The following is a 15,019-nucleotide window of genomic DNA, read 5'->3' on the forward strand; positions in this document are numbered from 1 at the left end:
TCTCTCTCTCTCTCTCTCTCTCTCTCTCTCTCTCTCTCTCTCTCTCTCTCTCTCTCTCTCTCTCTCTCTCTCTCTCTCTCTCTCTCTCTCTCTCTCTCTCTCTCTCTCTCTCTCTCTCTCTCTCTCTCTCTCTCTCTCTCTCTCTCTCTCTCTCTCTCTCTCTTCTCTCTCTCTCTCTCTCTCTCTCTCTCTGACACAGCCCAGTCTTTTTAAAATAGTTTTTTTTAATTCGCTTATCACTTTTCACAAACACATTTTCATTCAGGCAACAGATTATTAATTATACTCAAGTCCTTTGAATAACTGTACAGTATATAAAATGAGTAGGACAGATACTATACACAGGGTGTGGCAGGACGGGGCGGGGGATTTTATTGTACTGAATTGTTTAAATACTAAAAGACAGTGTGAGGAGGAGTACGCTGATAAACTGCCTGTACTGTTTATGTATACAGGCTGGGAGACCAGCCTGCAGGTTGTTGGAGAGATGTTGGAGAGATGTAAAGGCACTACGTTGTAACAACAACGGCTGTCTTGGGAGTTTTAACGCTGAAAGCGAAAACGTGGAACTTACCCCTAACCTACCTCTGGTACTGTAACCTGACTACCATACAGCAGGTTAGAGTGTGTGTACTGTAGTGTCCAGTCCTACAGTACGATATGATACTCCCTGGGTCAGAGAGCATTCCTTACCCATCATGCACGGCTTTTGCAGCACCAATAACTCGCACCCTTTCTCCCTCCTCCTGCCTCAAGACACACAACAACACAAATGTAGTTGACACAAAACAAAAACATTTTCTTTAGCACCACACAGCATAACAAAATACATCATAAAAATGAATTCACATATAAAACAAATAAACAAATACATGACTGAGGTGGAGAACAGGACAGTGGATAATAATGGTACTTTTTAAAAGATGCTTGAAAACAACGACATGTGAAATGCTCCTTGATGTAACAGACAAACGGAGGACTGGAGAAAACACTGTTAATATCCTCTTCAAGAACAACATGCTCTGAAACTCATTCTCGGGCTGAAACAGCTCCAGCTCAACCATTAAGGCCTGGAATACAGAATGCTTGTTTTCCGTAACAAAATTGACACCAAACTGACACAAATAGGAAATGAAAACATGGAAGGCCGGAAAGTCATATTATCACCAGGCATGCAGAGTAAACCAGTACAACAAGGAAAGCAATCTTCTCCATTCAAGTAACCATTGGGCTCAATAGACTACTAGTAACATGGTATTGTGTGCACTTCTCAAGGTCATTCAGTGAGTCATCTGCAGTTGAAGGGTAAGCAAATATATAATTTCTATTATACAGTATGTTCAACCTTCTAACCAACACAGCGAATGTTGACAGATGAAATAGACTAGTATGGAATTGACATGCTACCGATGTAGGATCTTTCATTTGAAATGTAAAACTTGTAGTGTATTTGTAATTTTTACTTTGAAATTTCAGACTTGATTTTCCCTTATGAAAAATGTAGCAACTCCAACAAAAATGTCCATTGATTATAATCCACATAATAATTCACATTTCCTGTTGCTGCAGGATTATTTTCCTGCTGTAGCAAGCTGGCTCAAATTAAGATCCTACAACCGTCGATACTGCGGTACACCACCAGTTAACAAGAACTGATGTCCTTATACTGCAATATGATATTATCCTACTGCAATCCAGGCATGCTAATGAGTATGCCAGATAGTGTCTCCGGCTAATTCCACTCCACTCTCATCATAATCCCTCAGGTAGCAACTCGTCTCATCTGCATCCCAGGCCTGACAAAGACAGTGCCACTCAACTGACCCATACCACAGATGACAGGCTAACCCCATGCCTCAACATGGGAGGGATCTGCCTGTCTTTTTAAATTGGTTGTTGTCAAGTGGAACAAGAGACTACTTCTAGTGGATCTAATTACAGCACACTCAAAAGGTGAGCGATGAAAAGAATGATGATAAAGGAAAAACCACTACACATTAAATATATCTAATTGGATGAACTCCCTTTGATAAATGTGCTTTGTTCCTCCTTGCCTTTGCTCAGCTACTCGCCATTGGTTGTTATTGTCGCGGAAACAAGGAAACCTCGTGTCCCATTGGCTGTTTGAGAGTCATTAAACATATGCCACAAACCCACCACATATACGGACGTATAATAATAAATATTGCGTGTGGAAACAACAGTGAAGTCCAGTTTCTTTCATTGGTACGTTGTTGTGTAGGTCAGTTCTGGTCATTCCTTAGTTGGTCGATACAACGTTAGTTAACCGTTGTAACATACTGGTCCCACGTGGAAGCCAAACTTTTGGTTGCTGCTTCCAAAGTCTGAGGGGGCCACGTCTATGACTGGCAGCAGCTCTGCTCTGGGGGAGTCGATCTCCAGGACTGTCCGCTCCTGTCCCTTACGGAACTACACCAGAGACAAAGAAAAAGACAGCAGCTTGAGGATACACTGTGCCTGCTAACTTGCTAGATTTCATTCCAACTCCAATCCTATCTATGCCATACTCAGATATAATATGATGAACTGATCATGACCAGCTGCATGGCCTTATCGAATCAAACAACAGCTGACAAAACATTGGTCAAAAAATTAGCATTGGTCAAAACATTAGCATTGGTCAAAACATTAGCATTGGTCAAAACATTAGCATTGGTCAAAACATTAGCATTGGTCAAAACATTAGCATTTGTCATAACATTAGCATTGGTCAAAACATTAGCATTTGTCATTACATTAGCATTTGTCAAAATATTACCATTGGTCAAAACATTAGGATTGGTCAAAACATTAGCATTTGTCATAACATTAGCATTGGTCAAAACATTAGCACCAATTACATTAATTCAGTCATTCATTAATTTTCCTTTGTCTCTGCATGGCACCTACCTGGCAGCCGTCGTGTGTTGCCTGGATGAATGGGTTCTTGGCCTGGCTCATCTCCTCGTCGTTGCTGCCCCGGAAGCGTATGGCGTGTTGGTGGCTGCGGGTGGTGCTGTCGAACCAGCCGGCAGAGTTCTGGCAGGAGTAGGTGAAGGTCTGTCTGGCCGTGGCACTCAGCAGTTTCAGGAAGGTCAGCTGGACCACGTGAACCGGGTTCCCATCAGAGTCACTGTACTGTAACTGGACCAGAGACACACAGCATATCAGAGTCATTGTACTGGAACTGGACCAGAGACACACAGCATATCAGAGTCACTGTACTGGAACTGGACCAGAGACACACAGCATATCAGAGGCATTGTACTGGAACTGGACCAGAGACACACAGCATATCAGAGTCATTGTACTGGAACTGGACCAGAGACACACAGCATATCAGAGTCATTGTACTGGAACTGGACCAGAGAAACACAGCATATTAGAGTCATTGTACTGGAACTGGACCAGAGACACACAGCATGTCAGAGGTATTGTACTGGAACTGGACCAGAGACACACAGCATATCAGTCATTGTACTGGAACTGGACCAGAGACACACAGCATATCAGAGTCACTGTACTGGAACTGGACCAGAGACACACAGCATATCAGAGTCACTGTACTGGAACTGGACCAGAGACACACAGCATATCAGAGTCACTGTACTGTAACTGGACCAGAGACACACCACATATCAGAGTCACTGTACTGTAACTGGACCAGAGACACACAACATATCAGAGTCACTGTACTGTAACTGGACCAGAGACACACAGCATATCAGAGTCACTGTACTGGAACTGGACCAGAGACACACAGCGTATCAGAGTCACTGTACTGGAACTGGACCAGAGACACACAGCATATCAGAGTCACTGTACTGGAACTGGACCAGAGACACACAGCATATCAGAGTCACTGAATGAGAACTAGACCAGATATGAACCACATATTAATATGGACCACTTGAAGGTATTGTACTGGAAGAGTCATTGTATGTATCACTAGCCACTTTAAACAATGCCACTTAATATAATGTTTACATTACTCACCTCATATGTATATACTGTACTCTATACCACCTACTGCATCTTGCCATCTTTATGTAATACATGTATCACTAGCCACTTTAAACAATGCCACTTGTATATGTTTACATACCCTACATTACTCATCTCATATGTATATTCTGTACTCTATACCACCTACTGCATCTTGTCTATGCCGTTCTGTACCATCACTCATTCATATATCTTTATGTACATATTCTTCATCCCTTTACACTTGTGTGTATAAGGTAGCTGTTGTGAAATTGTTAGGTTAGATTACCCAGAGACACACAGCATATCAGAGTCATTGTACTGGAACTGGACCAGAGACACACAGCATATCAGAGTCATTGTACTGGAACTGGACCAGAGACACACAGCATATCAGAGTCATTGTACTGGAACTGGACCAGAGACACACAGCATATCAGAGTCATTGTACTGGAACTGGACCAGAGACACACAGCATATCAGAGTCATTGTACTGGAACTGGACCAGAGACACACAGCATATCAGAGTCATTGTACTGGAACTGGACCAGAGACACACAGCATATCAGAGTCACTGTACTGGAACTGGACCAGAGACACACAGCATATCAGAGTCACTGTACTGGAACTGGACCAGAGACACACAACATATCAGAGTCACTGTACTGGAACTGGACCAGAGACACACAGCATATCAGAGTCACTGTACTGGAACTGGACCAGAGACACACAACATATCAGAGTCACTGTACTGGAACTGGACCAGAGACACACAGCATATCAGAGTCATTGTACTGGAACTGGACCAGAGACACACAACATATCAGAGTCACTGTACTGGAACTGGACCAGAGACACAGCATATCAGAGTCATTGTACTGGAACTGGACCAGAGACACAAAACATATTAGAGTCACTGTACTGGAACTGGACCAGAGACACACAGCATATCAGAGTCATTGTACTGGAACTGGACCAGAGACACACAGCATATCAGAGTCATTGTACTGGAACTGGACCGGAGACACACAGCATATCAGAGTCACTGTACTGGAACTGGACCAGAGACACACAACATATCAGAGTCACTGTACTGGAACTGGACCAGAGACACACAGCATATCAGAGTCACTGTACTGGAACTGGACCAGAGACACACAACATATCAGAGTCACTGTACTGGAACTGGACCAGAGACACACAGCATATCAGAGTCATTGTACTGGAACTGGACCAGAGACACACAACATATCAGAGTCACTGTACTGGAACTGGACCAGAGACACAGCATATCAGAGTCATTGTACTGGAACTGGACCAGAGACACAAAACATATTAGAGTCACTGTACTGGAACTGGACCAGAGACACACAGCATATCAGAGTCATTGTACTGGAACTGGACCAGAGACACACAGCATATCAGAGTCATTGTACTGGAACTGGACCGGAGACACACAGCATGTCAGAGTCATTGTACTGGAACTAGACCAGAGACACACAGCATATCAGAGTCACTGTACTGGAACTGGACCAGAGACACACAACATATCAGAGTCACTGTACTGGAACTGGACCAGAGACACACAGCATATCAGAGTCACTGAATGAGAACTAGACCAGATATGAACCACATATTAATATGGACCACTTGAAGCAACCGGGCTCCCATCAGAGTCACTGCATGAGAACTGGACCAGAGGAAAGAAACAACTCTCAATGACCATTTCAGTCACATATCGAATGTCCAAACCAAATAGCAGTACCAATGCATTTGTAGTAGAGCATCTGGTAAAGCACTATATACATACAATCTATAATGGCTAGGGCCAGGAGTTTTTCATGACCAAATAACCTGGGCAGGAAAACCAAGCTGACAGAGTTAATGCTGGCACAAAACCAAGCTGACAGAGTTAATGCTGGCACAAAACCAAGCTAACAAAGTTAATGTTGGCACAAAACCAAGCTGACAGAGTTAATGCTGGCACAAAACTAAACTGACAGAGTTAATGCTGGCACAAAACCAAACTGACAGAGTTAATGCTGGCACAAAACCAAACTGACAGAGTTAATGCTGGCACAAAACTAAACTGACAGAGTTAATGCTGGCACAAAACCAAGCTGACAAAGTTAATGCTGGCACAAAACCAAACTGACAGAGTTAATGCTGGCACAAAACCAAACTGACAGAGTTAATGCTGGCACAAAACCAAGCTGACAAAGTTAATGCTGGCACAAAACCAAACTGACAAAGTTAATGCTGGCACAAAACCAAACTGACAGAGTTAATGCTGGCACAAAACTAAACTGACAAAGTTAATGCTGGCACAAAACCAAGCTGACAAAGTTAATGCTGGCACAAAACCAAGCTGACAAAGTTAGTGATGGCACAAAACTAAACTGACAAAGTTAATGCTGGCACAAAACCAAGTGGACAGAGTTAATGCTGGCACAAAACCAAACTGACAGAGTTAATGCTGGCGACAAAGCACTGTATCCACCCTGGTGAACAGAGGAACACTAGGACCAATTGTGTTATCATGAACCTTCTCTCTCTTAGAAATCTCACAACCCGTGTTTCATTAATAATGTAACAGGAGAGGAGGGGACAAAGGTCACAGTAATTCACCTAGAGAGTCAGAATAAGAGAGTTGGAGAGAAATAGAGAGTTAGTGGGAGAGAAAGAAAGATAGAAAGAACGGGAAAGAGAGAGAGAGAGAGAGAGAGAGAGAGAGAGAGAGAGACATGTTTCCCATGCCAATAAATCCCTTGAATTGAATTGAAATTGAATTGAGAAAGAGAGAGAGAGAGAGAGAGAGAGAGAGAGAGAGAGAGAGAGAGAGAGAGAGAGAGAGAGAGAGAGAGCGAGAGAGAGAGAGAAAAGGACACAATGGCGTGGGTGTGAAAGAGTCAGTGTAAGGTATTGGACTGGGAGAGAAGTGATTATCTTTCTGTGTTAAGAGATGTCTGGTCAGGTGCACATGAAAGACCAGTGCTCAAAGCTCTGAATGCTCTTCAATGAGATCCCACTGCTGCCAGAGGCTCTGAATGCTCTTCAATGAGAGCCCACTGCTGCCAGAGGCTCTGCATGCTCTTCAATGAGAGCCCACTGCTGCCAGAGACTCTGAATGCTCTTCAACGAGAGCCCACTGCTGCCAGAGGCTCAGCGTGACTCACTCACTACTGCAGGCAGAAGACACAGGTATCATACATGGGCACATACATCAACACTCTATTGGACAGTGGGGTCAATCACACACATGCACATCTACTCAATTATACACATGATTATTATTCAAATGCACTCCCTTTAAATGAATATAATCTACCTGGTGTTTGGAAACATTGAAATGAACGGCAGCAGTTGAAAGTGGTCAGTACCTGTTTGCCTTTCCTGTATTGGCTGAACCAGCTCCCTGGTTTCTCTTTGTTCCAGGCTGCTAGCTTCACCTGTTCACAGGAATAGAGAAGGAAACAAGGAGTCTCTGTAACACAGGCTTCTGAGGATGTGCAGATCTGGTATCTTAATTTGATCACTCTGTTGTTGCGGAGAATGTTCCTGCACAGCGGGAAATATCAATTGTAGTGTATTAAAGGTTTTAAAAGGCTTCTAAGGTTTGTGATTTCCACTTTAAAATTGATTTGCCATTATGGAAAATGTAACAGACAATATATCAACCCCTAAAAAAGTAATTATAATCCACATAATAATTCACATATCCTATTGATGCTGGATTATTTTCCTGTTGTGAAAAACAGGGTAAAATCAAGATAGTGCATCTGTAAGACACCATTAGGTCTGAGGCCAGTGAATATGTACTGTACACTGCTACAATGTTCTAGTAAGGTTGATGAGAGCAGACATCAAGGTAGTTTGAGACTCACAGTTTCAATCCTCTTGTCAGGGTAGAGGCAGGTCTCTCCCTCAGCGGTGAAGTTACAGAAGACCTTGATGGAGTCCCTGTGACATCCCTGGTTGGGGTCGATCCAGTAGTCACCTGGGACAGGTACGGAGACAGAGACAGAGACAGCGGTGTCATTTCAATACGGGACAGCAGATCAGGCAAGAGAAAGGGGAAGACATGAAATGGTAGAGTATGTCTGATGTAACAGGTAATTTATACTGGCTATTGGAGGATTTGGTGGCTCATTTGCTCAATCAAACACAGTGCCTATAGACAGTCTACTCCTCCTTTGGGTTTCTTCACATTCATTTGTGTTACAAAGTGGGATTCAAATGGATTTATTGTCATTGTTTGTCAACGATCTACACAAAATACTCTGTAATGTCAAAGTGAAAGAACAATTATTTATATATATATTTTTAAGAATAATGAAAAAGAAAACACTAATATAACTTGATTAGATAAATATTCACCCCCCCCAGAATCAATACACATTATAAACACATTTGGCAGTGATTACAGCTCTTAGTCTTACTGGGTAAGTCTCAGAAAAGCTTTGCACACCTGGATTGTGCAATATTTGCCCATTATTCTTTTGAAACTGCTTCAAGCTCTGTCAACTCTGTTGGGGATCATGGCTAGAAAGGCATTTTCAAGTGTTGCCATAGATTTTCAAGCAGACTTAACTCAAAACTGTAACTTGGCCACTGTCTTCTTAGTAAGCAACTCCAGTGTAGATTTGGCCTTGTGTTATAGGTTATTGTTCTGCTGAAAGGTGAGTTGCTCTCCCAGTGTCTGGTGTAAATCAGACTGAAGCAGGTTTTCCTCTAGGATTTTCCCTGTGCTTCATCCTGTTTCTTTTCATCCTGAAAAACTCCCAAGTCTTTGCCAATGTCAAGCATACCCATACCATGATGCAGCCACCACCATGCTTGAAAATACGGAGACAGTGACTCAGTAATGTGTTGTGTTGGATTTTCCCCAAACATAAGGCTTTGTATTTAGGCCGAAAAAAGTGTATTCCTTTGCCGCGTTTTTTGCAGTATTACTTTAGTGCTTTGTTGCATACATATGCATGTTTTGTAATATTTGTACTCTTCTTTTCACTCTGTCATTTAGGTCATTATTGTGAAGTTACTACAATGTTGTTGATCCATCTTCAGTCCATCTTCACAGCCATTGAACTCTGTAACTGTTTTAAAATCTCCAATGGCCTAATGGTGACATCCCTAAGCAGTTTCCTTCCTGTCTTGCAGCTCAGTTCAGAAGACGGAATGTATTTTGTCATGTGTCTGAGTGGTTTAATACATAATCCACAGCATAATTATTCACTTGATCATGCTTAAAGAGATATTCAATGTCTGATTTGTTATTGTTACCCATCTACCAATCACTGCCCTTCTTTATGAGGCTTTTGAAAAGCTCCCTGGTCTTTGTAGTTGAATCTGTGGCTGAAATTCAATACCTGACTGAGGGACCTTACAGATGTTGTTTGTATGGGGGACAGAGGAAGGGTTAGACATTATTTCACACAGAGTGAGTCCATATAACTAACTATGTGATTTGTTAAGTCAAATATGACTTCTGAGCTAATTTAGGCTTGCCTGAACAAAGGAGCTGAATACTTACGCAACGTCTATATTTTAGTTATAAAAAAATTATAAATTATCAACAAAAAATTGTATATTGAGTATTTTGTGTAGATCAATGACAAAAAATACAATTAAATCCATTTCAATCCCACTTTGTAACGCAACAAAATGTGGAACAAATTCAGATTTTCTTTAGGCACTGTACATGTTCACGTCAATAAGAGTGCTAATGCAGGGTGATGAAGGGAGATCTGTGTGATACGAGGGTGATGAGGTGATGTGCTGACCGTCTCTGTAGCCATGCTGGATCATCATGAGCTCCTTGCAGGTGCGGGCGGGGCTCTCAAAGGTCCCCAGGGGCTTCCTCATCAGCTCCACCTCTGTCTTCATGGAGGTGAGGGAGGCAAACACCTCCTCCATGCCCTCTGCCTCCTCCAGCATGGGCTGGTCTGCCTGCAGGAACACCTTCTGCACCAGATCCATCTTCATCTCTGCCTCCTCGTAGGGAGCTGCGCCTCCTTGCACCATCCTAGAGTGCCTCTTCCTCTTCCTCCGGCCCTCGTGGTCTCTGATAGGCAGCGGCTGGACCATGGTGGCAGGCGGACCCTGGAGGGAAGGAACACAAGTGGAAGACAGATGACAAGAAATAACAGTGACTGGGAGAGGCAGAACAAAAGAGCCAAAGATGGGGGGGAGGAGAGGCGTGGAGGTGTGTGTGGTTGAACAACAACAGGTGATGGGATGGAAAAGAGGGGAAGGAGAGAAACAGAAAGAGAAAGGTGGGGTGTATGAGAAATTTGGTGGTGGGGAGGTGTGTGTGGTTGAACAACAACAGGTGATGGGATGGAAAAGAGGGGAAGGAAAGAAACAGAAAGAGAAAGGTGGGGTGTATGAGAAGTGTGGAGGTGGGGAGGTGTGTGTGTGGAGGACTTACAGGGGGTCCGGGGGATCCGGCGGGGCCAGTGTCTCCTTGGGGTCCGATGGCGCCCTGAAGAAAAGAGTGGAACAAAATCCTGCATCAATCCTCCGGTCACCTGGAGCGATTCTCACACTGGTTTGCCAAATCCCTCTTTGATCCTGGCAGATATGGTTCAAGGGTTTATAGGATTATCCAGCTCTGTGCATCAGCAGTCTGTGGCCAAAGCCCCTGCTCTCTACATGACACACTATGGTACTTTTCACAACATCACACCGCACCACTATATCCTATTAAAATACACTGTACCCACAGGAACAACACATCACTCACTTTTAAGGCCAAAATACATTTCAAAAGCACAATGTATAAAATTAAGCTGAACGATGGTTCATTTGGCAAGGCGAGATAACGGCTTGTCTGGCAGCATATGCTCCTGGCAGCTGCTAGCTATAGGCTGGTGTGTAAGGAGAGGAATGAAAATATGGAGATACAGTCAGATGACGGGACTCACCAGTTCTCCTTTGGATCCTCTCTCACCAACTGCACCCTAACAGGGGAAGAGAGATCATTTTGAAATAGGAAAAAAGCCAACTATGAAGAGTTGAGTGGGGTGGGGGGACTGAGGAGGAGGGGGCACTTACAGAAAGTCCCGGGGGTCCTGGGGGGCCGGTGGGGCCAGGGAGGCCACCCTTACCCCCGTCTCCTTTGGTTCCTTGTGTGCCTTGATTTCCGGGCAGGCCTCTGTCTCCCTTCTCTCCCAGCTCTCCTGGAGGTCCGATCAGACCGATCAGACCATCGTGACCTTTATCTCCCTTCCTGCCCAGGTCTCCTTTCAAACCTGGCAGTCCTGGGGGTCCCTGGGAACAACACAGGATCACATTTACACTACATGGTTACACATGGGTGAAAAAATATAATGGACATATCACTGGAATTGACCCTATCAAGGCTACCTACCACATGTTATGTGGAAGAGAGGCAATAACAGTACAGTAGGTTGACATATGAACATGTAATATGCATGGGGATCTTACCATGGGTCCAGGGGGTCCCGTCTGGCCTGGGGGGCCGTTTAACCCTTGCTCACCCTGCAAATGAAAACACAAATAGGGGTTAATCAATTAGTGAAGGGCTCCAGCATTGACTGGGGTTACTGAAGGTCATACGACAACATGTCCCCAAGCCTTGTTGCTGGTTGTACTGAGATGCACCATGCATGTTGATAGTAAACCAATGACAGTTTATACTAAACTAATTAGGGAGACATGATGAGGGGAGCAACAGAGCCACAGGCTACAATAGAGGGAGATGTCTGTTTGAGTTAGAGTAAGGAGAGGAGAGGAGAGGGGGACTCACCCCGGGGCCTGGGATCCCTCGGAGGCCCTCTGGGCCAGGCTTCCCTGAATGTCCCTGGGGCCCCACTGGCCCTTTCTTCCCCACCAGACCCTCAACCCCATTGGTCCCCTAAAGGAATGAGAGAGAGGAACAGAGTGACAGGGTGGTGAGGAAAACAAAACGGAGTAAAACTGACATGTGTGGTGTACAATGCAGTAGCCTTTTCTTTTGGGGCATTTATTTTCTTTATATTTCATTAATGAGTTGAATGTTCCAAACATCCCTACCTTTGCTCCCTTCATTCCTTGTTTCCCTTCTTTTCCAGCAGCTCCCAAGTGCCCCTGGAGAGAGAGCGAGAGAGAGAGAGAGAGAGAGAGAGAGAGAGAGAGAGAGAGAGAGAGAGGTGGGGGAACGTGAGGACAGAGTTTCAGCTGCTGGGGACAATACCCGAGTGCTTAAAAGCCTTACACTGCTTTTGTTCCCCTAAAACAAATAGAGGTCAATAAAATCCCTGAAGATATCCGAGTCTGTAGAAATATACAACAATAAAGGCATGCACGCAAGCCCCACAAACACACTCTCTCTCTCTCACACACACACATCAACACTCACCCTTCTCCCGGGGGGCCCTGAAGGGCCCGGTTCTCCAGAGGCTCCTGGGGGTCCCTGAGGACAGCAGAACAAAGGGTCAGAGTTGAAACACAACCACACACAGTCTCAAAGACAACAACCACACACAGTCTAAAAGACACAGGGAAGAAAGCACAGCATATCCATGAATAAGTCAAGCCTCTCTGTATGTGACAAAGTACAAAAGCGATACTATATCTTTGGTATGCATGCACTTTATGTATGTGATACTGTTGAATGAGCGCAGAGAACATACACAGTTACACATGTTTATGCTGTTCGTATGATGTAAATGTGTGATGTAAATGCTGTACTGTACTTACGGCTTTCCCAGGATCACCGTTGTCTCCCTTTGCTCCCGGTCCACCATCAACTCCCTGTTCCAACCAGAAACACACATTTAGAGGAGGAACAGAAGAATCAGTCATCTACTGCTGTCAACATTTGAAATGCAATTCAAAAACAGTACAAGGGGTTTTGTATTACTTGGTTCTACGGGTGCTGTACTCACATTGATCCCTGCTTCTCCAGGGGGTCCAGAATCTCCCGGGAATCCAATGGGCCCCTACAGAGGACCGGGAGTGGTCAGTTACCAATGAATGTTAGTTTCAGCAGCATCGCTTGAGATTAATCTAATGCATTGGTCTGCCACCAACTCAAGAACCAGTTGGTAGAGGATGAGTGGCCTAAAGGACTAGTGACTAGCAGATAAGTGGCCTAAATAGAGATCTACTCACAGGGTTTCCTTTAGGTCCGTCCTCCCCTGGCGTGCCTCTGACTCCTGCAGGTCCTGCTGCTCCGGAGGGGCCAGAGTCACCCTTCTCCCCCAGCTCCCCTTTACCACCCTGGGGACACCATACAATCATACAGTTAGTGGTTGAGACAGAGAGAGAGAGAGAGAGAGAGAGAGAGAGAGAGAGAGAGAGAAAGAGAGAGAGAGAGAGAGAGAGAGAGATATCCTATATCCTATATCCCCCCACTAGAATCCCATTACTTTAATGAAGACAGCTTCTCCATCCTGGAGGGGGAAATCAATCATTTCCAGGCCCAGGGACATGTACTAGTCTGTGGCGACCTAAATGCCAGAACCGGACAAGAACCTGACACCCTCAGGACACAGGGGAACAAACTTCTGCCTGCAGGTGACAGCATTCCCTCCCACATATGCCCCCCAGGCACAACTATGACAACATAATCAACAAAAACGGGTCACAACTCCTGCAGCTCTGTCGCACGCTGGGTATGTACATAGTCAATGGAAGGCTTTGAGGAGACTCCTATGGTAGGTACACCTATAGCTCATCTCTTGGCAGTAGTACTGTAGACTACTTTATCACTGACCTCAACCCAGAGCCTCTCAGAGTGTTCACAGTCAGCCCCCTGACACCCCTATCAGACCCACTAACCCACTAATACCCACTAATTATCAAAATCCAGAAAAGAGCCATTAAATTCTACAACCACCTAAAAGGAAGCGATTCCCAAACCTTCCATAACAAAGCAATCACCTATAGAGAGATGAACCTGGAGAAGAGTCCCCTAAGCAAGCTGGTCCTGGGGCTCTGTTCACAAATACATACACACCCCACAGAGCCCCAGAACAGAAGCACAATTAGACCCAATCAAATCATGAGAAAACAAAAAGATAATTACTTGACACATTGGAAAGAATTAACAAAAAAACAGAGCAAACTAGAATGCTATTTGGCCCTAAACAGAGAGTACACAGTGGCAGAATACCTGACCCAAACTTAAGGAAAGCTTTGACTATGTACAGACTCAGTGAGCATAGCCTTGCCATTGAGAAAGGCCGCCGTAGACAGACATGGCTCTCAAGATAAGACAGGCTATGTGGTCACTGCCCACAAAATGAGGTGGAAACTGAGCTGCACTTCCTAACGTCCTGTCCAATGTATGACCATATTAGAGACACATATTTCCACCAGATTACATAGATTCACAAAGAATTCGAAAACAAACCCAATTTTTGATAAACTCCCGTATCTACTGGGTGAAATACCACAGTGTGCCATCACAGCAGCAATATTTGTGACCTGTTGCCACAAGAAAAGGGCAACCAATGAAGAACAAACACCATTGTAAATACAACCTATATTTTATTTATTTATTTTCCCTTGTGTACTTTAACCATTTGTACATCGTTGCAACACTGTATATATACGTCATATGACATTTGTAATGTCTTTATTGTTTTGAAACTTCTGTCTGTGTAATGTTTACTGTTCATTTTTATTGTTTATTTCACTTTTGTATATTATCTACCTCACTTGCTTTGGCAATGTTAACACATGTTTCCCATGCCAATAAAGCCCCTTGAATTGAGAGAGAGAGACAGAGAGACAGAGAAAGACAGAGACAGAGACAGAGAGAGAGAGAGGGACCGAGACAGAGAGAGAGAGACAGAGACAGACACAGAGAGAGAGAGAGAGGGACAGAGACAGAGAGACAGAGACAGAGAGAGAGAGAGTCAGAGACAGAGACACAAAGAGAGAGAGAGAGAGAGAGAGTCAGAGACACAAAGAGAGAGAGAGAGAGAGAGTCAGAGACACAAAGAGAGAGAGAGAGAGAGAGTCAGAGACACAAAGAGAGAGAGAGAGAGTCAGAGACACAAAGAGAGAGAGAGAGAGAGAGAGA

General features: G+C 44.3%; 1 protein-coding gene across 3 annotated transcripts in view; it reads right to left on the minus strand.

The window, feature by feature from the left end:
- Positions 1-206: 206 nt before the first annotated feature.
- LOC110538970 (collagen, type V, alpha 3a) overlaps positions 207-15,019 on the minus strand; it is a 79,811-nt gene continuing 64,998 nt past the window's right edge. For 2 of the 3 annotated variants that reach the window (XM_036938396.2, XM_036938398.2), the window contains 15 exons: positions 13,102-13,209; positions 12,876-12,929; positions 12,688-12,741; positions 12,347-12,400; positions 12,022-12,075; positions 11,756-11,863; positions 11,434-11,487; positions 11,041-11,256; positions 10,911-10,946; positions 10,415-10,468; positions 9,768-10,086; positions 7,869-7,981; positions 7,365-7,433; positions 2,911-3,144; positions 207-2,430 (listed from right to left, as the gene is read on the minus strand). In XM_036938396.2, the coding sequence (XP_036794291.2) occupies positions 2,284-2,430; positions 2,911-3,144; positions 7,365-7,433; positions 7,869-7,981; positions 9,768-10,086; positions 10,415-10,468; positions 10,911-10,946; positions 11,041-11,256; positions 11,434-11,487; positions 11,756-11,863; positions 12,022-12,075; positions 12,347-12,400; positions 12,688-12,741; positions 12,876-12,929; positions 13,102-13,209 (1,674 nt within the window). In that variant the 3' untranslated portion in view covers positions 207-2,283. Of the gene's footprint in view, positions 2,431-2,910; positions 3,145-3,562; positions 3,702-7,364; positions 7,434-7,868; positions 7,982-9,767; positions 10,087-10,414; positions 10,469-10,910; positions 10,947-11,040; positions 11,257-11,433; positions 11,488-11,755; positions 11,864-12,021; positions 12,076-12,346; positions 12,401-12,687; positions 12,742-12,875; positions 12,930-13,101; positions 13,210-15,019 lie in introns of those variants that run through there. The other variant, XM_036938397.2, reaches the window with a different exon arrangement.

The sequence above is a fragment of the Oncorhynchus mykiss genome, chromosome 12 (genome assembly GCF_057628025.1).
Source record: "Oncorhynchus mykiss isolate SJ-2025 chromosome 12, ASM5762802v1, whole genome shotgun sequence".
In the NCBI taxonomy this organism is placed as follows: domain Eukaryota; kingdom Metazoa; phylum Chordata; class Actinopteri; order Salmoniformes; family Salmonidae; genus Oncorhynchus; species Oncorhynchus mykiss.